Source organism: Gadus morhua, chromosome 2, assembly GCF_902167405.1.
Source record: "Gadus morhua chromosome 2, gadMor3.0, whole genome shotgun sequence".
NCBI lineage: Eukaryota > Metazoa > Chordata > Actinopteri > Gadiformes > Gadidae > Gadus > Gadus morhua.
Genome location: NC_044049.1, coordinates 11,149,315 through 11,171,814, shown reverse-complemented (window position 1 = coordinate 11,171,814; position 22,500 = coordinate 11,149,315). Strand labels below are relative to the sequence as shown.

General features: G+C 44.2%; 1 protein-coding gene across 1 annotated transcript in view; it reads right to left on the bottom strand.

Annotated features, from left to right (window-relative positions):
- Window positions 1–22,500, bottom strand: part of LOC115537516 (protein shisa-9) — a 95,570-nt gene that overhangs the window by 44,576 nt on the left and 28,494 nt on the right. Inside the window, exon 3 of the mRNA XM_030349495.1 lies at window positions 11,697–11,812. Within this exon, the coding sequence (XP_030205355.1) occupies window positions 11,697–11,812 (116 nt within the window). The remainder of the gene's footprint in view (window positions 1–11,696; window positions 11,813–22,500) is intronic.

Here is a 22,500-nt window from a genome sequence, read left to right as displayed (position 1 = left end):
CATCTTTCTCTCTCACTCTTTATCTCATGTTATCGCTCTATCTGTTCTCTCTCTCTGTTCATGTTTCTCTCCCTCCCCCTCCCTCTGTATGTGACTGGCTTCTCTCTCTCTCTCTCTCTCTCTCTCTCTCTCTCTCTCTCTCTCTCTCTCTCTCTCTCTCTCTCTCGGTTCGTATGGCTCTCTCTCAGCTCCCTGGTGGGGTGTAGATGACAGGAGGGTTTGGATATAATTGGCAGTGGCCCCATGTGGGGATGATCACTGTGGCAGACACACACATAAGCGGGCATGTGCTAAACATACACACACACACACACACACACACACACACACACACACACACACACACACACACACACACACACACACACCACATACACACTCACATACTACTACCACTTTTACTCATTTCCATTGTTTTGAACTCAATGTCACAACGAATGCTTCTCCACCCCTTTCGCTCAAACTCTCTCTCTCCTTCTTTCCCTCACCCTTTTTCCTTCCCTAAGCTCTCCTTCTATTTCTCCAAATGTCTCCTCCCCTCCTCCCTTCTCTTGTTATTCTCTTCCTCTGGCATCCTTGCATGCCTCTCTAGCCGGCAAATGCAAATTATGGCCCACAAATGCAAATGCCTGCCTATCTCCAAAGAGAAAGAGAAGGAGAGAGAGTGATAAAGAAAAATGGGAGAGCAAAGAGAGGGAGAAAGGCGAGTGACAGAGATAGATATAGAGAGAGAGGGAGAAAGAGAGGGAGAGAGAGATGGAGAGAGAGAGGGTGGAGGAAAGTTAGAGAGAGAGAGTGAGGGACAGAAACTGAGAGAGAGATAACAGAGAGAGAAGAGAAAATATGGAAGAGGGAGAGAGCAGAGAGAGAGAGAGAGAGAGAGAGTGAGAGAGAGGGTTCATCCCAGAACTAGATCATCCGCCCAGCACAGATTTGCACAGTGGGGGTCTTTGGCGTTCTTCTGGAGTAAGAAGGGGGGTGTTCTGGCGCTTGAAGGTTACCTAGGCAATCTCCTAAATTAAGCATCACAACTCTCGACGCACAACCAGAACCTTGTATGACGAGTAGCTAACCGTTCTCTTGCTTTACCCGCGGCCGCTAAAACACACGCTAAATCATCGCTGATGGAAACGTAAACGGTAGAGTTGATTCTGACAGGAAGGAGTTACCGAATTTAAGGGTAGATTAGGTGGTCTCTTTCCTTGTTGCCTCCCTTCCTAGCTCCTTATTGAACGACAGAGACCTGCTGTTAGGCTGTCCCTTTCCTTCCATCCTTCCTAGCTCCTTAATGAATGACAGAGACCGGCTGTTAGGAGGTCTCCTTCCGTCCTTCCTAGCTCCTTATTGAACGACAGAGACCGGCTGTTAGGTGGTCTCTTGGCAGCCTGCTGATCCACCAAGGGGGAGAGCAGAAACAATCTTGTATTCACAGCTTTGCTTTCCCTTTCTCCCTCTTTTCCCTGTCACTCTTCCCATCTGTTCCTCTCCATCTCCTTTTCACCTTTCAACTGTCTCCCTCTCTCCCGATCTCACCATCCTCTTCCCTCTCCACCCCCCCCCCCCCCCCCCCCCCCCCCCCCCCCCCCCCACCCCCCCCACCCCCCCACCCCCCCTAATTTATTTCTTATCGTCTCTTTTGGAGACCAGCCGGGCCTTATTGTAGGTCATTTCTATTCAGCAATATTTTATGACTACAACATTTTATTTTGGTTCGTTCATTCCACCCCTCCTCCAATTCTATAATTTGAATGCTGAAGGTCTTCTTTCTAGCTTTCTTCCTTTGCATTTTCACCGGGGCAAAAAATGTAAGTCTTTTTTGTAACGCATTCGGACTCAGGAATTTCCTCGGACAGAATGACATCCTTTGATATAAATGCAGACAAAATGAGACTTTGAAGTCTCAGAGGATGTGGCTGCATCCCGGTCACTCTGTAGCTCAGTACCGCATGAGGCCAGACTCAGAACCACATGTGGTAAACCAATTCAGGTGAGAATGCACTGAAGATCACAAGGGGAAAGGAGGTCATTACACGGAGAAGCAGACATCAAAGTTTACCCAGAAGTCATTGCAGGACTCAAACGTTCCATGTCTTTGATTGCATTTGCGTGAGGATGTTTGATGACAACAAAATGGAATTAAACTTAGGGGATTTTGTAAAACATTATCTTAACTCATATCCTGTTTTGTTTTTTATGGACGCAACAATTATTTAGAGTATTTGATTTATAAGGCACATTTTAGAATTGCTTAGTAGTTCATTCATCAAGTACAAATACCAAACATTTGCTGTCTAATGCTTCAGAAATTGTAATATTTGGTTCATGGTTCATCATCAAATGAATACTTTAGTTTTTTCTGGCTGCTTGGTAGATAAAGCCGGCCATTTTCAGACATTGGTTTGCACTCTGGTATCCTGTGATGGGCACTTGCTATCATTTATTCAAAATTATAGACTGAATGATTAATTGACTCTGAAAATAATCGTTAGTTGCAGCCCTAGTGTGGAGGGAGTGATACTAAGCAACCTCTATATATCACACATGTTGTGTTACCACTCTCAAAGCTGGTCTTTCTACTTTTCTGTTCCCTCATCTATCTCCATCGTCATGCCATGAGAAGGTTGTACCCTTCTCATGGCTATCGACTTTAAAACATGTACACATGCTCAGATGCACACGCCCAGATGCACATACACCCTTACAGCTGCACACACCCAAACAGGTAAAGGTTAACAGAATGATTAAGACAGCAAGGGAAGGTGACAAGTGTTTGGTATTCCATTCTACCATCTTACCCCTGCTCCTTTTTATATTGTCTCAGATTCTGAGCCTTCTGGTTTCCTCTAGACCTTATGGGCTCCGATCCCTCCAGACGTCCTCCATCTCCATCATAGATAAGCATCGTCTGAACACATCACTCTTCCATGGTTTCGACACCCAGCCAATGCCTTCTTCCCACCCCCACCCTCCATGCAGCAGGGAAAATAACCCAGACTCGTCGCTTCCACATCTCTGCATAATTCCTCACAGTCCCTCCTCTATCGTAATTCTTTCTCTTATGTCTGTGTGACCTTGGTTTAACCTCCATCGATTGTCTCCTCAACACATCCTTCCTTTTTTCCTTTCATGCATTTACAGTACATATTCATTTGTACCATCTCTCTCTCTCTCTCTCTCTCTCTCTCTCTCTCTCTCTCTCTCTCTCTCTCTCTCTCTCTCTCTCTTTCTCTCTCTCTCTCTCTCTCTCTCTCACTCTCTCTCTCTCACTCTCTCTCTCACTCTCTCTCTTTCTCTCTCTCACTCTCACTCTCACTGTCTCTCTCTCACTCTCTCTCTCTCTTGTCTTCTATTCCAATTCTTCTCTCCCTGACACCAACTGCCATCTGCGCTTCCATCGTTTTCACACCCCAGTCCCGGGATCCATCTTTTCTTCCTGCGAGCAACGGCGGTGAGGTTTTGAGTCGAAGACGACAAATAAAAAGGGAAAATAACAACGGCAAAAAGAGAAAAAATCTCGTCACCGTTAAAAATAAATTTCCACAACCAAAAATAGCACTACAAATTTCTGGGAGCATCTGCCAATGCTTGTTTCATAAGCATCTGGGTTTGGTTTTGAATATGCTTCTATTTATCAGAATGCTAACATATTCTTCCTGAGCTCACCCGGACGCCTGCTCTGGGGACTCACACCTTTTGCTCGCCAGGCGTCCATTGTTCCACAGGCCTACTGATCTCCAATGATGAAAGGCCTGGGGGAACGAGCTGTAAGGCAACACCACCGTGTCCACTGTCTGGATGCAGGGAGATCTTTTGTTACCTGAAAGAATTATTTATTGCTCTTATCCGAGTGAATCTGCTAGAATGCGTGTGGGATAAAACGTGAAAGATTTGATTTTTATTTCAGGGTTTTAAATCATTGGTTAAACTTTTGACCATGTTCGCCTGAAGAAGCAAACATGAACACTGAAGGTATTAAGAATTGATCAATAATAATAGTTATTTCTCTTAATCCTTGTGTTCACCTTGGCCACTTGCCGTCCCTCTCCACCTCTTCCTCAGCCTTTATTTCTTGTATAAGTAGAAAGCCTTGTGCATGAGTCATTGATTAGTGGCACCAGACGAGAACTTTGAATCAGAATAGTGAGCAAAGGAAGGAAGTAAGGAATTAAGGAGGGACAAAAAGAAGAAAGAAAGGAAGGAAGGAAGGAAGGAAGGAAGGAAGGAAGGAAGGAAGGAAGGAAGGAAGGAAGGAAGGAAGGAAGGATGGAAGGAAGGAAGGAAGGAAGGAAGGAAGGATAGAAAATACAGGAACAAACCAATTAACCAAAGTAAAAAATAGGTAAAGTGGGAAGGGAGAAAGGAGGAAATGCAAGGAAAGGAAAGATAGCAGGAAGAGGGAAGAAAGAAAGGAAGCTAGTAAGGAAGAGAAAGATTGAAGTAAGGAAGCAGGGATGAATGGAAGGAAGAGAAAAAGAAGAATGCAACCAAAATTGGAAAAAGAAGATGAGAATAAACAAATGTAACAAACAAAAAATACTTAGAAATATCATGAAAGACCATCTGACAAACATTCCAAACTATAATCGACAAACCACGACTATTGATGTGCTTCTGTCCTCAAGTGCTCCACACATCACATCCCAAGCTGGTGTATGAAATTCGTCCGAGAAGAGTTCCGATAAGACTTAACTGAAAGTTATGAATTCAAACTAACGGGAGAAACAGTGCAAACGGGGCAGAGGGAGATCGGAGATTAAAATTGTATAGTGATTTGGAGTTACAGAAGGAGCAGTCTTTGGAAACCTGGATATTCTTTGGATAATGATCAAAAGGAACCATGGGAAACAAGATGGGGGAGGGAGCAGAGATAATGAGAGTGATAAAAATAAAAGAGATGCGTGGAAAAAGAGGATAAACTGCTTTATGGGGAGATGAAAGTAACTGAGACGGTTGGTCTTGGTGTTCTTGTGTGAGTGCATGTGTGTGAATGCATGCCGGCAAGGGTCCGTGTGAGCATCTGGATGCGTGTGTGTGCGTGTGCGTGTGTGTGTTCATCTTCTCAGATTTTTTTAGGGAGTTTTCAAAGAATAATTACACCAGACACAAACATTCATAAACACCCCCCCCCCCCCACACACACACACACACACACACACACACACACACACACACACACACACACACACACACACACACACACACACACACAATAATAATAATAATAATAATACATTTAATTTAGGGGCGCCTTTCAAGACACCCAAGGTCACCTTACAGAGCATATAGTCATCATACATTTTTTAAAAAGCATACATCCATACATACATCCACAGACACACAAACACACAAACACAAACAAAACACAAAGCCACACAGACAGCCACACACACACACAAACACACAAATCATGTCTTGAGATATCCCACAATACAATTGTTCTGCTGCTCTCTATTGTCTTTCAATTGTGCTGCCCTAATGCAGCACCATGGACAGCGACATCCGAACACATGGGGCCGTATCTTGCATCCGGCGCAACTGACTTTCTACACTGACGCATGTGTCGTTGCTAGTTTGCAACTGGCGCAAAGCCTTCTTTTCCCTCCAGCACCACGCGTCGGTACATTAGGGAATGATCTTTCGCCCCAAGGGGCGGTTCGGCGTAAAGAGGAGGCGTGTTCTGGCGCAAACGTTCCCTGGTGCTATTTTGCAGTTTCAGAAAACAATTCCGACACAAACCAGGAAATACCTGGTTTAAAGTGAGTGGCGCGTTGTTCAGATGCTATTTTAAGGGCGCATGCATAATGTTGCTTGTGCAGCTCGCGCATACACTTTACTACTCTCATCTACCTAGCCACACATTCTTGGGAAATTATTTGGGAAAGAACACATGCATGTCAGGAACACAAGTCGTTAACGATGTTGCATTCAATACTGGTAAGAAACAATGTCTATAATGTATTGCGTACATCATTAAAAAGAACCACAGTTAGCATATATCATATGTGTGTTAAGTTTTCTTTGCCAAAATCTATTTGAGGACTCGAAGGACTTGAAGAAAACGCTATTCCATGTGTGAATAAGGCCAAATTATTTGGCCATAAACTGAGCCATTTGAAGTTTGAAATTCACGTGGTCATTCATTTGTCTCATCGGAGACTGCAAACGCGCTGTCAAAATATCAACTCGTCAGATTCTAATGTGCTCCTGGCTCTTAAAGGGGATGGGAGATGGCACTTTCATTGGTTTATTGCACGTCGCCCAAACCACACCTACGGGTAATCAGGCTACTTCAGACCAACCCTTTTTTAGATTAGCGCCGGGCGCATGAGTCATTTATCCACCGGTGTAATAGCAAAATCGCCATAGAGCCGCCGTAGAACCGATTGTTCATTGAAGATTTCTACACCATTGCTGCAAATGGTCAAACTGAAACAAGGGCAGTTGTTCCAGTTGGGCTTTGCAGTAAATTTGCTGACCATAAATGTCAATATAGAAGCTGTGGATATGGATAGTAACACTGCAGTGTCTCTTCTGCCATGGATCAGGGTCAATTCAATACCGACGCGGCTAAACTAACCAGGGTGTTGGAATAAAATATCCCCTCACCCAGCCTACCAATCCTGCATCGCCCTACACACACACACACACACACACACACACACACACACACACACACACACACACACACACACACACACACACACACACACACACACACACACACTGTCCTCCCGTTTGGTTACAAGGTGAATGGCTCTTTGTGAATGTGTGTGCATGTGTGTATTGTCAGAAGAGCCAGTGATGGAATAGGGGAGATAGGGGGGGCAGGATAGGTGGTGGGGGGACAGATGGGTCACAGATTTTTCTCTCCGCGGGTTTGAGCCGGAACACGGCAAATTACATCTTAATTAAATATGACCTGTCTCTGCTGCCATCGTCTCCCATCCATGGGCGACACGTGTGTCTGTGTGTGCGTGTGCTGTGCATGGTGTGTGTGTGTTAGAGATGCGCGGATGGGCTATTATTTCATCCGCAACCGCATCACAAAACGCTTGATCCGCCCGCCATCCATCCGCAACAATTTTTTTGACCAATTTTCAAAACCGCACCCGCCCGCCATCCGCCTGTTGTTTTTAGGTATGCGCTGCTGACGCGAGGCTAGAAAGTTCTTGCCTGTTCTTGAAAGGAGACTGATCCAATGCCGCAAAGATATTTAAAGGATAAAGTCCCTAGTATGAAAGCCTATTGGCTATGTTGTAGCCTATCCCCAGAATATTATCAGTGAAGTGACGTCTGTCTCCGATCGATGCACAGGGAGAAACTTTAAAATAGCTAAGCACATCGGCAAACCTGACCTTACCATAGGCTAGTAGGCCTACACTTTTTTATCATTGTAATAAAACGCAATTTGGTACACCATTTTAATATGGTAATATAGCCTACTGTGTTGTTTTTTTTGCAAAATGAAAGATAGCCTTTTAAGGAAACGCCGACTCGAGCCTATTAATTCCGAAATTTCACCGCATTGAAGGCTATATAGGCTACTGTAACAAGCCCAACACTTGCCTGCTTGCCTTGCAAATCAAAGTTTTCCGACTATTTTTCTTACCTTCTTTCTTAGGTGTTGATGTTACTGAGCTAGAAGTTTAACTTGTTCTGCACATCTCGTGCTGCCAATGCCTGATGTCACTTCTGAGTCAAATAACTCCATCATCTCTTTGAAATTCCATGTTCCACGAGTGGTAGGCTACAATGACTGGCTGTTTTAAAATATAACTTATACGAAACAAAATAACCCAGGCAGTTTCATCTACTGTCTCATAACTTGCAGGTTTGTGGAGACGCGACATGGGACGGATCGTCACTTAATTTAAACTTTTTTGCTTCCGTTAGTGTGTGTGTGTGTGTGTGTGTGTGTGTGTGTGTGTGTGTGTGTGTGTGTGTGTGTGTGTGTGTGTGTGTGTGTGTGTGTGTGTGTGTGTGTGTGTGTGTGTGATAGAGACAGAGAGGCCAATTTACTGCCTGATGAGAATTGGATTATTTCAAAATGTGCTTGGAAGTAGGTAACGACATTTAACAATGTGTATATATTTTTGAATTTCGTTGGTTAAACCGCCAACCGCCCGAATTTAATTAAAATATTATTTTTTGTCACGTCACCCGCCCGATCCGCGGTTTAACCGCGGAGTCCGCGGTTGCAACCGCCAACCGCGCATCTCTAGTGTGTGTGTGTGTGTGTGTGTGTGTGTGTGTGTGTTTGTCTGTCTGTGTGAGTGAGTGAGTTTGTTGTGTTAGAGTGAAACAATCATCCACGCTAGTAAAAACATGCATTTGGGCATGTGTGCGTGTGTGTGTGTGTGTGCGTGTGTTGTGCTCTTGTGTGTCCATACATACACAAAGTGCAAAATCGTAAAAATCATGTCAATAAATAATACATCACTGCATACATTCATACAATACAATCCATACATATACTGTATGTGTTCGTAATTCCTGAATGTGCGTGTGTGTGTTTTATCCAGAGGGTGTCTGTGTGTGTTTGTAAATCCTGTGTTTGTGTGTGTTTAGTTCCAGTGTGTCGATCCTCTGTGTGTGTGTGTGTGTGTGTGTGTGTGTGTGTGTGTGTGTGTGTGTGTGTGTGTGTGTGTGTGTGTGTGTGTGTGTGTGTGTGTGTGTGTGTGTGTGTGTGTGTGTGTCAGTGTGTATGTGTGTGTGTGTGTGTGTGCTTGCACGTGTGTGAGTACATCCGAGGACAATTACGTGTGCAGCGAGCAACTACAACCCCGACCAGACAAGAGCCCCCTCCTCCCCCCGGGATGTGGGACCTCCTCCTGCTCTTAAAGTGCAGGCCTGGCCTACTTATCTCCAGGACGGAGGGCTCATCGCTGGGATAACGCAAGCACCTTGAACAAAGGGACATCCTTGTTTCAGTATTAGGCTGAGGAACCAACACACATGCACACATGCACACATGCACACGACACACTCAATATAAAATCGAACCGTTCAATAAGCCATCCAAGGTTCATTGAGAATTGTGGCATCTTCGGTTTTGCAAAAAAAAAGATGGAAATAAATAAAAACTAAATCATGTAGCCTAACCGGTTGCTTTTCACTTCTATCTGAAGTGGCTGTGTCTGAGTTTTAGAGGAGCATATGAACGCAGCATGTGCGCACGCCTCCCCGCAAGTAATATCCGATCGCTAAGTTAGTAAGCTAAAAACTGGGTCAGATTTCAGACAACACGCAACATGGTTATACAGCCACTTACGGTTTACCTATCCTTCAGAGCAACAACAAACTATCTTGAGGCATTCGATTTAGTGTTAAATTTTTAGTTTTTCATTTTATTCAGCTTTTGCACTTGGTCAAGCATGAACCGGTGTGGGTACTGGATTGACTCGGCTGCCGGATCGACTCGGGGTCCTGCGCTTACAGATGACGTATCGACACTTGACGTATCGACACAAGCCAACAGACAAAACCCGGAAGGGTTGTTTATAAACGGGGCTCAATCATGGACATAAAAAGAAGGCTCAGTCCGTTTTGGTTTTGATTTCATTGAACGCAGCCCGTTCTTTCGCACAAACAAAGCCGTGAAAACACGACTAAAAGCACTGATGAATGCATATGTAACCCAGTTCCTGTTAGGGACTCTTATTCTGAAGGAGGAGAACGGAAGTGTCTGCATGTGGGTCGCTGTTTTGACTCTGTGTTGGGAGCGCTGGAAATAAAGTGGATCGCCCCGTTCAGTGAATGGAGTTAACCGATTCTTCTTTTATATATAGCGCAAGTATACACTTGGTAACATACGTTTACAGGAAGTGCGTCATTATTGCGCATCTAGGACGCCGAGTCGATCTGGCAGCCGAGTCAATCCGACACCCACACCGGATTGACTCGGCTGCCAAATCGACTCGGGGTCCAATGAAATCAAAACCAAAACGGATTGAGCCTTCTTTTTATGTCCATGATTGAGCCCCTTTTATAAACAACCCTTCCGGGTTCTGTCCGTTGGCTTGAGTCGATAGCCTACGTAAAGTGTGGATACGTCATCTGTAAGCGCAGGACCCAGAGTCGATCTGGCAGCCGAGACAATCTGGTACCCACACCGGTGCCGTGTACCGATATCCATACTTCCATGAGTACACTTAAACGAAGTACACTATCCGCACTCACTAAGTGCGCTTATTTTCAGATGTCAGTGTTGTTCCAAATCGAATACTCCGTGGTGCACTAGCCGGAAATTATGATCACGACTGCCGCCGCGGCTCCTCCCCCGCATAAAAATGAACGATGAATTATTTACGGCAAGCTGCTATAAAAAGCTATAAAAGCTATAAAAACTACAAAATGACTATTAATGCAGGCTATGTGGAAAATGCGCCGACTTTGGCTCAGCCTGGCTCCGCCCTCTTCTGCTACGTAGCTAAGATGGCTGCCGTTGAGTACGAAAAGTGTACGCGATCCACACTTCCGGATTTGACCGTTTTGAGTACACCGTCGGGGTCCTTTCAGTACACTTCTTTTCGCCCGATCTGAATCGGAACGCCCTACGTACTCAAACTTAGGCTAGTAAGTACGGATATTATGGATATTGGAACACGGCCCGGGCTCCGCGCCCGTCCAGAAGTGAGTTGTGGATTTCGTCAAAGCCATGTGTAACTTGAATTCTTCAGGACCAACACTACCATTCATTACGTCGTCTCCTTCCACTTCCGGGTGAAAGCCCCGCGGAAATTCTCGAGCATGCGCAGAACGCGGAATCCGTTTCCGATACGATGGCTGACTATACATGCCGTTGGTTTGCAGACTATATACGACTTATCTACATGTATGTGTTCTTATCCAATTATGAGATGTCCGTTATGGTCCAATTTTGGTTCGATGTAGGTCAGACTAAGATGTTCACATGCATTTTAAAAGTCCAAACAGTGTGATTGTGAACGCAAACTGCTTGCGCCTTGCTGCGGAGATGTTGACAAGCTGATCTTTACAGAAGAACCTCAAAATACAGGAATCGATAGCTTTAGATACCTACTGTAATACAAGTATTTTTTGTCATTTAAACATTGAATTTAGGTTAGGGTTAGGGTTTACAGTCATCCTCATTTATGTTATTTAAAATCTGTTAATTAGCTTTTTGAAATAGTTTATCCCCTTTTTTTTTACCAGCCATCAAGGCTAAGAAGCTAAGTGATGTTTATTGTTTTTTACATACTGTATTTATTTTTTATACATTAGAAAATAATGTGTCTGAATGTAAACCATTGTTGTTGTTCTTTTAAGCTTATAAGCAAAATAAAGAAATGATTTTGGAATAAGAAAATAGCTATTTTTGTTTCGCCGTACACATAAAATGCATACCGAAACCTAACCGAAAACATGACCCAAGCACCGATGTTTGTTGATGTTTGGCATCCCTAACACACACACACACACACACACACACACACACACACACACACACACACACACACACACACACACACACACACACCACACACACAAACACCACCCCCCCCCCCCCCCCCCTCTCTCTCTCTCTCTCTCTCTCTCTCTCTCTCTCTCTCTCTCTCTCTCTTTCTTTCTTTCTCTATATTTGAGGAGCCATAAAACTTAAAACTTAAATAAAAATTTTGGTTTTGTGAATGTATTTTGGACAGCAATTCCCTCACACCCACACAATATGGTACCGTTTTTGGAGCGCAGGGTTCTGGCAGAGATGCCGTTGGTTCCTATGGGGTGGTGACCGCCATGCCCATCCGCGCCCCCTCCCTCCCCTGGCTGCTTCAGCAACTCTGTCAGAGTCCTAGAGAGAGAGAGAGAGAGAGAGAGAGAGAGAGAGAGAGAGAGGTAGAGGGAGAGGGAGGGAGGGAGAGAGAGAGAGAGAGAGAGAGAGAGAGAGAGAGAGAGAGAGAGAGGGAGAGAGAGAGAGAGAGAGGTAGAGGTAGAGGGAGAGGGAGAGGGAGGGAGAGAGGGAGAGAGAGAGAGAGAGAGAGAGAGAGAGAGAGAGAGAGAGAGAGAGAGAGAGAGAGAAAGGATGATGGTGGCAAAACAAGAATTAATGGTTTAGTTATTCTTGGACACAACAACAAAGCTCGGTAAAACACTGAAGTAAAATGCTCCCTTGAGGGAGAGAGAGACAATGAGAGAGGGGTTTCGATGAAGTTAGGAGAGTTAGAGAGAGAGCGATCTTGAGACGTTAGAGTGATGAATGTTTATGCCAAAGCTTTCCGACTGAGTTGGAATTTTTCCCCCAAATCAGCCAGAGAGCTTTTGCACCAGCATTCATCATGAAGACAAAGACTTGAGTGACGGATGAACTGTATCAGTAGTGCGGATGGACAGCAGCCAAACAGAAGTGCCAATCACATTTTCTTTCCACCAACGACAGATTTCCTTTACTTTAATCCGCCTCCTTTGTTTAGCTGAGTTCCGATTATTGTCGAATAAAATGGTGGAAAGCATGCAGAATACAAACATGAAGTTAAGAAATCGTGGCTCATGGTCATCATCATTTGTCTCATCTCTCTCTCTCTCTCTCTGTCTCTCAAACCTGCCTGATTTTCTCAGTCATGCGGCAGTCAGACTGAAGAGTACACATAGCTTCCTTGAAAGGTTGGAGCTACAGAGGTCTCACTGGAACGCTGCTGAGAGCAGCGGAAGAACATGAGCAGATATGGAGAGGCTTGCAGGCTCTCTGCCAGACAGTTACAGCTGATTTGTGTTGTAAAGCCACATTGGCAGCACATTGGACATTGCTCCAATCAATCACCCAAGATCTGAGTAGGCAAGGAGTTTATGGAAACGACACCGATGATAGGAAAAACTGTTGTACTACACACACACACACACACACACACACACACACACACACACACACACACACACAGAATCACACACAGACACACAGACACAAACACACACACACACACAGACACACACACACACACACACACACACACACACACACACACACACAAATAGACACGCAAACACACAACTGCAACATCGTAAATGAGATTGCTGACTGGTTGCTTTGTTGGTCGATTGCTATTTGTTAATTGGTTTTGCATTGTAAATCAATTGTGTGGTTATGTCCAAAAAATTCAAAACTTTTATGAGGAAAATAAGATAGTACAAGAGAGAAACATGGCTTCTTTCAACGACTGACCAATTTTTCGATGTTGCACAATTTAAAGTTGTAATAAAGAAAGTCATGATAATAATTACCAATCCTGGTATCTGACTCCAACAGTAAAAACTGCATGCGGCTGTTTTTTTCTCAGTTCCTGCAGCACTTACATTTCTAGTAGCTCCAATGCTGATTATGTGCTTTTGATTGCTCTAGGCCTTACTTCCACAGGAGTCTGCTGAAAAGTCCAATTTATGTAAATGGGAACGGAAGTTCATGACATTATTTGAACTTTTATTCAATTACGTTGCTTTAAATACAACCTGGTGTATATTTAGGGAACTGTTAACTTCCGGAAACCCATTTAGGGCACTTTGCCTAGCTTTTAGAACCTTCCAAGAGACCGATAAACAATATTACCTCCAGGCTTATTGCAGTTCCACTCACAAGGCACATACAGTAATGTTGTCAACAAGGCGCACAAGCCCAGAGACCTACTAGTACAATGGTCTTTGCTCCCGATTTGCCTCCATTTAATAATGGTAGACATATTTCATTGTGTGTTAAGTAAGTACAAGATCCTTGGCCATTGTAAGCCTTTCTATTATTGACAATGTTCAAAACCATGCAATGTTTTTAAGAATCAATATTATATATCAAGGGCTGAAGTGGTTTCTCCTTTGAATCAGAATGATTATTGTTGTAGACCCTTTACTGTCTTAAAAAAAACATTTGACAGCTCTACATCTGTAATAGTACTTATAGTCACACAAACCTATTTGGAAGAGTTTATCTTTGTGATTACGATGGTTATCAAATTACCTGTCTATCGTGGCTAGGATTGATTTCAAACACTGTATAAGAATACTCACATGGACACTCCAGGAAAACCCATTTATATGATTTTGGTATAAAACAAAAACAAAGTTTGCACCTTAGAATAACTGCAACTTCTAAGGATTAATAAAGCAGTAGTTAACATTGATTTCACCATCACAAATAAGGTAATTTACATTTCTTACAGAAAAAGAAATATTTTTTTCAGGAGATTTTCAGGGTACAAATGTCAGGATATGTTGCTAACACATACGGCCCATCAGGAGAATAGCAGCGCTTACCAATGAGTTCATTCATTCAGTCTTCAACGCTTTATTAACGCTAAATGAATAGAAGAATTTATATTTACTACTGCTATTTTAATGATGATAAAGATGCGGTCAATCTCAATTAAGTGCTACCAGAATGACTCGATTGAATGACAAAATTAAATGCTAATGGTACGCAAGTGAATCAAAAATCGGGTGTGTTGTACATTGCTCTACGGGTTATTAACAGCTTCACTGGCATGACACCCTTTTAAGTAGAAATTTAAATACCCCATCATGCCCCGTGCATATTTCTGGGAAAAAGTCACATTGACAAAGAGAACTAGACAGGTTTAATTTGACCCCCTGTTAATAACGGGCAGAAATATAGAGGAAGAACTGTCAGGGACACACAAGGACAAGTTAGTATATCCATCCAGTCATCCTCCCATTCATCTATCTATCAACCCTCTGAACATCCATCCATCCATCCATCAAATCATCTTCCAACATCCAATCATTCATCCAATCATCCATCTCATATATATCCATTCCTCCAGCGTCCTCATCATCCTTCAATCCACCCTACAATCCTTGCCTCCATTAGTATTGGTAAAGCAGGAGAATGTATTTATAACTATATGAAGTGATGCGCTCACACTATACACCTCTCTTTGTCTCTCCCTCCCCATGGCCCCTCTCTCTCTCTCTCTCTCTCTCTCTCTCTCTCTCTCTCTCTCTCTCTCTCTCTCTCTCTCTCTCTCTCTCTCTCTCTCTCTCTCTCTCTTACCTCCCTCCTTTCTTCTCTCCTTGGGGTGAGAGTTGGGAGGGCTTTTATTTTGATGAAAAACTTGTCAACACCCGCGCCCCCCCCCCCCCCCCCCCCCCCCCCCCCAACTCTTCCTGTGTTTCTCAGAGGATTCAAGTCCTCTTGCTCTCATCTCATGCTCTCACCCCCCCCCCCCCCCCCCTCTCTCACCCTTTCTCTGTATTATTCTAGTCCTTCCCCTCCCAGCCCTCTGTGATCTCCACCCCTAGTCTAGAAAAATCCCTTTAGCTCTCTGGCTCCTCCTGGCCTCACCCACGCAAACCTCTTCTCTCTCTCTCTCATCCTCTCTCTCTCTCTCTCTCTCTCTCTCTCTCTCTCTCTCTCTCTCTCTCTCTCACCCTCTCTCTCTCTCTCTCTCTCTCTCTCTCTCTCTCTCTCTCTCTCTCTCTCTCTCTCTCTCTCTCTCTCTCTCTCTCTCTCTCTCATCCTCTCTCTCTCTCTCTCTCTCTCTCTCTCTCTCTCTCTCTCTCTCTCTCTCTCTCTCTCTGTCTCTTAGACAAACACAAACACACACACACACACACACACACACACACACACACACACACACACACACACACACACACACACACACACACACACATACACATCTCTTACTGCCTCTCCCTCAATACACTCCCTCCTTCCATCTTTAATCCCTAACTCTCTCATTATTTTTCTCATTCTCTCTCTCCCTCTCTCTCTCTCTCTCTCTCTCTCTCTCTCTCTCTCTCCCCCTCTCTCTCTCTCTCTCTCTCTCTCTCTCTCTCTCTCTCTCTCTCTCTCTCTCTCTCTCTCTCTCTCTCTCTCTCTCTCTCTCTCTCTTTCTTTCACAACCCCCCACCATTACCCCCATCTCTTCCTCACACCCCTCCCCGCCCTGTCTCTCTTTCTCACACGCTCTCTCTCTCTTCCTGTCTGAAGCTATTAGAGCCCTCTCGTCCACGTCTTAACTTGTTCCTCGACTGCTCCGTGGCTCGCCTCCTTGAGCCTCGGTGCATCTCGCTCCATCTTTCATTTATACTCTCTCTCCCCTACTTGAATGTCTAATTCTCTCTCTCTCTCTCTCTCTCTCTCTCTCTCTCTCTCTCTCTCTCTCTCTCTCTCTCTCTCTCTCTCTCCTCTTCTCTTATCCAAAGGTCTCTCTGACACATGCAGCATTCAAGTGCCATCCAATGCCATCTAAAAACTTCAAAGCCTGTCGCCCCCCACTGTGTGTGCAGCACTCCATCCACCTATCCATCCTTGCCACCAGTCTTATTGGTGAAGCAGAACAATGTATTTACACTTATATAAATACATTTATAGTAACTATGTGAAGTGTTAACTATAATTTGTTCCCTTTCCGATCTTCCTTGCCAGCACCTGTATCCCCTGGTATTCATGCTGGTATTTGTTGCTTTACCGTTCTTACCGTTTTTTCTTCTTTTATTTAGAAACGTTTTGAAGTACAAATCTGTACACATACACACACATACACACACACATACACACACACAGACACATGCAGGCATGTGCGCACACTTATGCACGCAGGAAAATGCACACAATCACGAATACAGGCAGGCAGGCACACGCGCATGAACACACACACACACACGCACACACACACACTCACACAAACACACATACATACACACAGAAACACACAGAAACACACACACACACACACTCACACACACATAGATATACACACAAATGTAGGACGTAAGCAATAAGCAGCTTACATGTTCTCACAAGTCAATATAGGTTTATTTTTTGGAACTCTCATGTACAGTTATTCTAGTACTGTTGAGGCTGTAATTAAAGGCGTGATGAGTAATTAGGCCTATAACCGTCCATACGTTTAACTAAGTTAGTGCAAGATTAAAACATAGATATGGATCTTCAAGATTTAGAGAACAATTCCTTTGCAATTACTATGAATTACCCATAACATTTTCATATCTTAAATTCCCAAGTTGCACTGCTTCTGCGGCACTGTCACTTTTTCCTTTTGCTGTACACTTGTATGCATGTGACAACTAAAACTCTTGAATCTTGAATCAGTTGACAACAACAAACGGCACCAGCAAACTCAGTACGAAGTCAGTCCTCACAATCTTGCTCAATGAATACGTTGACAAGGCCGAGGTTCAAACCTTCAACCTTCAAACTTGTGGAAGGAAAGGGGTGGTGGGGGAACACCTTCCCCAGTGCTTTATTAGCCTTTAAAACCATCTGGAGCAATAAACGACCATTCTAGGGTGACATGGCTGCTGCCAGGGCTCCTAAAGGACTCCATCGTTACTTTCGTCTGGCAGAGGACCTTGGCCGCGATCCGGAACGTTCTGAACCAGCTACTCCAGGGTGTGTTAAGTCCTATTGAATGAAGACGCCAGCTCAAAGCCTTAAATGTAAATCTCAGAGGGGGTTTTCGACTGTGTGAGCGGAATGTGCGGTGAATGTACCGTATCTCTCGTTCGGGTACAGGACGGGATGGAAGTCACCTACCTACATGGTCTTTTAATTGATTTGGCTCTGGTCAGAGTCTTTAAGCTACGTCAATCATGTGGATAGAAAGGATGAAATCAGCCAGTGGAGTATTGTAGACATAGATAGAGGGGATCTATTTGCACGTAACAATGCCTCCTCTATCTGATACCAATACTTAAAAAAGGGCCTGACGGTATTATTATTTTTATATGTGAGTGTCATAATGACGTCTAGAGTACAGCCAAACTACGTATTAAAAACTCCCTAAGGAGCTGGGTTAGGGATTGCGTTCAAGGATGCCTACAGGTGGGCCTTTGGGTTAGAACCAGTAAACCTTGCGGGGATTCAAACTCCCTGCCAACAAAGCCATCCTGCCCCCTAACCTAAAAAAATGAATCAACTTTTGTTTTTCCTGCAGGTCATAAGCAGTCATGATTCAGCAGAAGCCAGGGGAATGAGGAAGCATTACCGCTTCTATCTCCATCCCCGCAGGGCTTGGCTCAGCAAGCAGCGGGCTGCTGGCATGGGTACGGGAAAAGGCATGGCCACAAACTACCACAAGAATCGAGAACTACAAGAGCAATGTCCCCCGGGCATTCCGATGCTACTGATTCCACATGGCCTAATTGGGATTTCTACATTTTGCCAAGGAAAGAAGAAAAACTAAAAGTTTTCTGGCTATACCTAGTTCATCTGTTACCCCAAGGAAAAACATTTATGCAGAATGTGGTGAAGCAAGTTGGCTCATATAGAAGATGAGGAGAAGAGGAGAATAGGAGCCGGTTTAGAACAAAGATGTATTGTTTTACTTCGCCAAATGAACTAGGAATGGAAAGTCTTCCAGAATGGATTCAAAGGCCTTTCTTACACAACCGTTTTGTAAATCGAAAATGGTTGTGAGATTGCGATGCAAAGAGAGATGTTTTTACTGTTTAAACAGGTGGTAGAGGTTGTAAGAGAGATGTAGACATCTTGATCTCTCTTGATAGGTTCTCTTCTAAATAGAATCTCTGGCGGAAGTGTTGTCCAGTCACATGCTCAGCTCATACCACCATACGCTGGCGACCAATACAAATCAAAGGGGCGCACTTATGCAATGTTTAGACCTGGGTTAAGATATTTCCCTTGTGTAAAAAGGGAAGTTGTTCCAGCGGAAGTTTATCGCTTCTGTGTCTGCGACGATCCCTTAATTATCCTTTCAGCGCAGGGAGGGAAAACTGGCGACTGGAAACCAACCCCACTCTGTGTGGCCTGCATACGATCTTTCCTCTACATTACAGAAAAAAGAGTGAAACGTTAGTCAGGGCAATGTGTGGTCTGGCTGAGAGAGAGAGAGAGAGAGAGAGAGAGAGAGAGAGAGAGAGAGAGAGAGAGAGAGAGAGAGAGAGAGAGAGAGAGAAAAAACTTTACGTGCCTCTCTTCAGAAGCTTTCTTTAAGAAGAACGGTCGAAGGAGAAGAAGGTAAAGCATGGCGGGAGGGAACGCAAACAGAGAGAGAGACAAAACAACCCCCTGTGTGTTGTTGTCAGCCTCTAATTGAACTCTAAAACTAATTAGGAAGCCAATTATAATGTGCACCAGTAGTACCTATGCGCTATTACCCCGGGAGTTAAACGTACTGTCCTTGGTGCTCTGATCAGAGGACTACACTCACCACAAGTCCATGCATTAATGTGTGGATCTTTGTGTGTGGGTTTTTAGTACATGTGCATTTGTGTGCCTTAGGGGAACGTATGCCATGCCATGTCCATGTTGGAAGATAAGGGATTTCACTATTTAGTCATTGGCAGACGTTTTCTTTATCCAAAATGACTGAGAGCAAATTCATGCACAGGAACTGGTATGGGGTTAGGGTATCTTGCTCCAGGTTGTACATGTATTCGTGATTGTAGGTGTATCCTGTACTTCAGCTTTTATTTTTTAATTTCAAAGAGACTTCCTGTTTGGAAATAATAATTTCAACAAAAAAACACAAACTTTCTGCAACTGCTTCTGACATTCGCATTGGAATAGAATGGATGAAAAGATACGCTAGGAAAAAGGCATAGTGTACCATGACTGTGAAACATTAAGAACATACTGTATTACCATTGAATCATTTGCAGTGATTTAATTTCTCACTTAGTGTGGAAAGACACCAGGTATAAGGTGTTGAGATCGGATTTTAGCAGGGATATTAGAAGCCTGGGCTGTGTGTGTGTGTGTGTGTGTGTGTGTGTGTGTGTGTGTGTGTGTGTGTGTGTGTGTGTGTGTGTGTGTGTGTGTGTGTGTGTCTGTGTGTGTGTGTGTGCGTGCGTGTGTGTCTGTGTGTGTCTGTGTGAATCCTCCGGGTTGGGTAACTTTTTAGTTTGTCAAATTTTCCTCGCCAGTGAGCTAAAAATAGAGTGCGAAAAAAAACAACCCTGTGAACATTAACACACATGCATGCATGCACACAATCACATTCACACACATGCACAAACATTACATATACACTCTCACACACACAGACACACACACACACACACATTACACCAACACCCATAAGGATACACAGACAGGCACAGCTCCCCGGGGTCCACAGTGTGGCGGTGGTGAAGCCCCCCCTCACTGTCACAGCGGGTTAGTTTACATTACAGCCCCCCCCCCAAAAGATCACTTTAGTTCTAACAGCACTCCCCCCCACTGCTCTACAAACTTGGGGGGGGGGGGGGGGGGGGGGGGGGGGGATGTATCCGTCTCCATGCCACCTATAGTTTGGTTGACATCACCTCCGCCTGTGCTTGTTGAAACAAACCTACACAGAACACACACATTAGCGTGTGCACACAAACGCACACACAAACACACACACTCACACACACACACACACTCACACACACACACACACACACACACACACACACACACACACACACACACACACACACACACACACACACGCGCACAAACACACATACACACAAACACACACACATGTCCTACCTACGTGGGACCAGAGGGTGTAAAATGGAGCCATTGCGTTGTGAGTCATCCTGTAATTCTCCTAGGTGGTAATTTATGTTAATCACCGTGGTGGGGCGAGAGAGGTAGGGAGAGACATGGAGAGAGAGCCATGGTGAGAGCAGAGAGAGAGCGGGATGATAGCGAGAGAGATGAAAACAAAAAGACGAAAAGGGAGGGATAGAAATAAAGAGAGAGAGAGACAGATAAAGAGAAAGAGAGAGAGTGAGGGAGAGAAAGAGAGAGAGAGAAGGAGAGGGGTGGTATAGCTAAGATTGGAAGACAGAGAGATGGATAGAGAGAGAAAATGACCATGGGACGTGGTAATTTTCTCTCTCACACCAAGTGAAAAACAAAAAGCAGAGAGTGTTAGAGGTTGAAAAGGCAAAAAAAAAGAAGGCAAGTATACAAAGAGGGGAGAGAGCTAGCGGAAAAGTTAAGAGAGTGGGAGTGAGGGCTGCATTAGACAAAAGTATGGTCCAAAACAAGTTCAAAGCAACTAAACACCGACACACATGAACCCCACGGGGGAGTAGGGCTGCTGTGGGAACCCTCCATCCCTCCTCCAAGTTCAATCGCTCTGAAAATAATTTGTGGTCAAACTTTATAATTGCTGTTGTTCAAACACTTGTTTTGTATGTTGTTGTTTTTTAATTAGAAGGACAAACAATGGAACTATAATAACAAATGGAGTTGTTTCCACGTCCAACATCGAATGCAACTAGATTGTTATTGTGTGTGTCTGTTGGGAAGTGTGTTTGTGTTGTTGTCTATCCTGGGTGTGTGTCTCGATTGTTTGTGGTGTGTGTGGTGTGTGTGTGTGTCTTTCGTGTGTGTGTGTGTGTGAGTGTGTTTGTTTGTGTTTGTGTGGGTCATCTTGGTATCAGTATTTCTTTGTGTCCTGCAGTGTGATAGCAGTTGACAGAGCCAGCTCCTGGATCAATAATAAATCACCGGGACATTGTCAGAAAAATACACACACACACAGACACACACACACACACACACACACGCACACACACACACACACACACACACACACACACACACACACACACACACACACACACACACACACACACATTCACAAATAAATGCATATATACATACATACCTAAAGAAGTATATGAGCATAAGAGACGTGCGCTATTCAAATGCACTTACAAGATCAAGTCATTAGCTTAACTCACACAGCCACCTAGACACACGCAGACCAACACACACAAACACACACACACACACACACACACACACACACACACACACACACACACACACACACTCACATATGGCTGTCTGTGTGTTTCTGGTTCATAGTCTGGATGCTATGTTGTTATTAGAACAGACAGCTGACAAATCAGGTCTCCTGGTTCGCTGGCTGGCTGACTGAACGGCTGGCTGGCTGGCTGACTGGCCGGCTGACTGACTGGTTGACTGGCTGACTGACTGGTTGGCTAATTGACTGGCTGACTGGTAGGCTAACTGGCTGGCTGGCTGGCTGACTGACTATTTGAGTAAACCTTTTTACGTATAGTATCTTCATTTTAGAATCAAGTGACAGTCAGATATATCAAATACTGACAGTAACACACATTCAGATAGTCAGAGAGCGAGAGGGAGAGAGTAGGGCTATATGTGTGTGTGTGTGTGTGTGTGTGTGTGTGTGTGTGTGTGTGTGTGTGTGTGTGTGTGTGTGTGTGTGTGTGTGTGTGTGTGTGTGTGTGTGTGTGTGTGTGTGTGTGTGTGTGTGTGTTTACTATTTCAGTATAGACTATAAGTACCAAATCAAAAAAGTTTGTAATGAATTCTAGCCCCTTGCCTTTTTTCCACCGTCCCTGTAGCATTCAAAGTATTATTCAAGTAATTAATGTTGCTAGCTGATCGTACAACAACAGACACAGTATATACTTTTCAGTCATCGCACTTTTCCATTTTTTAAAGAGCAAGGTAGACACTAAAGAATTGGGAATCGAATCCAGAACATTTCAGCTGGGACTCAGCCAGCATCACCA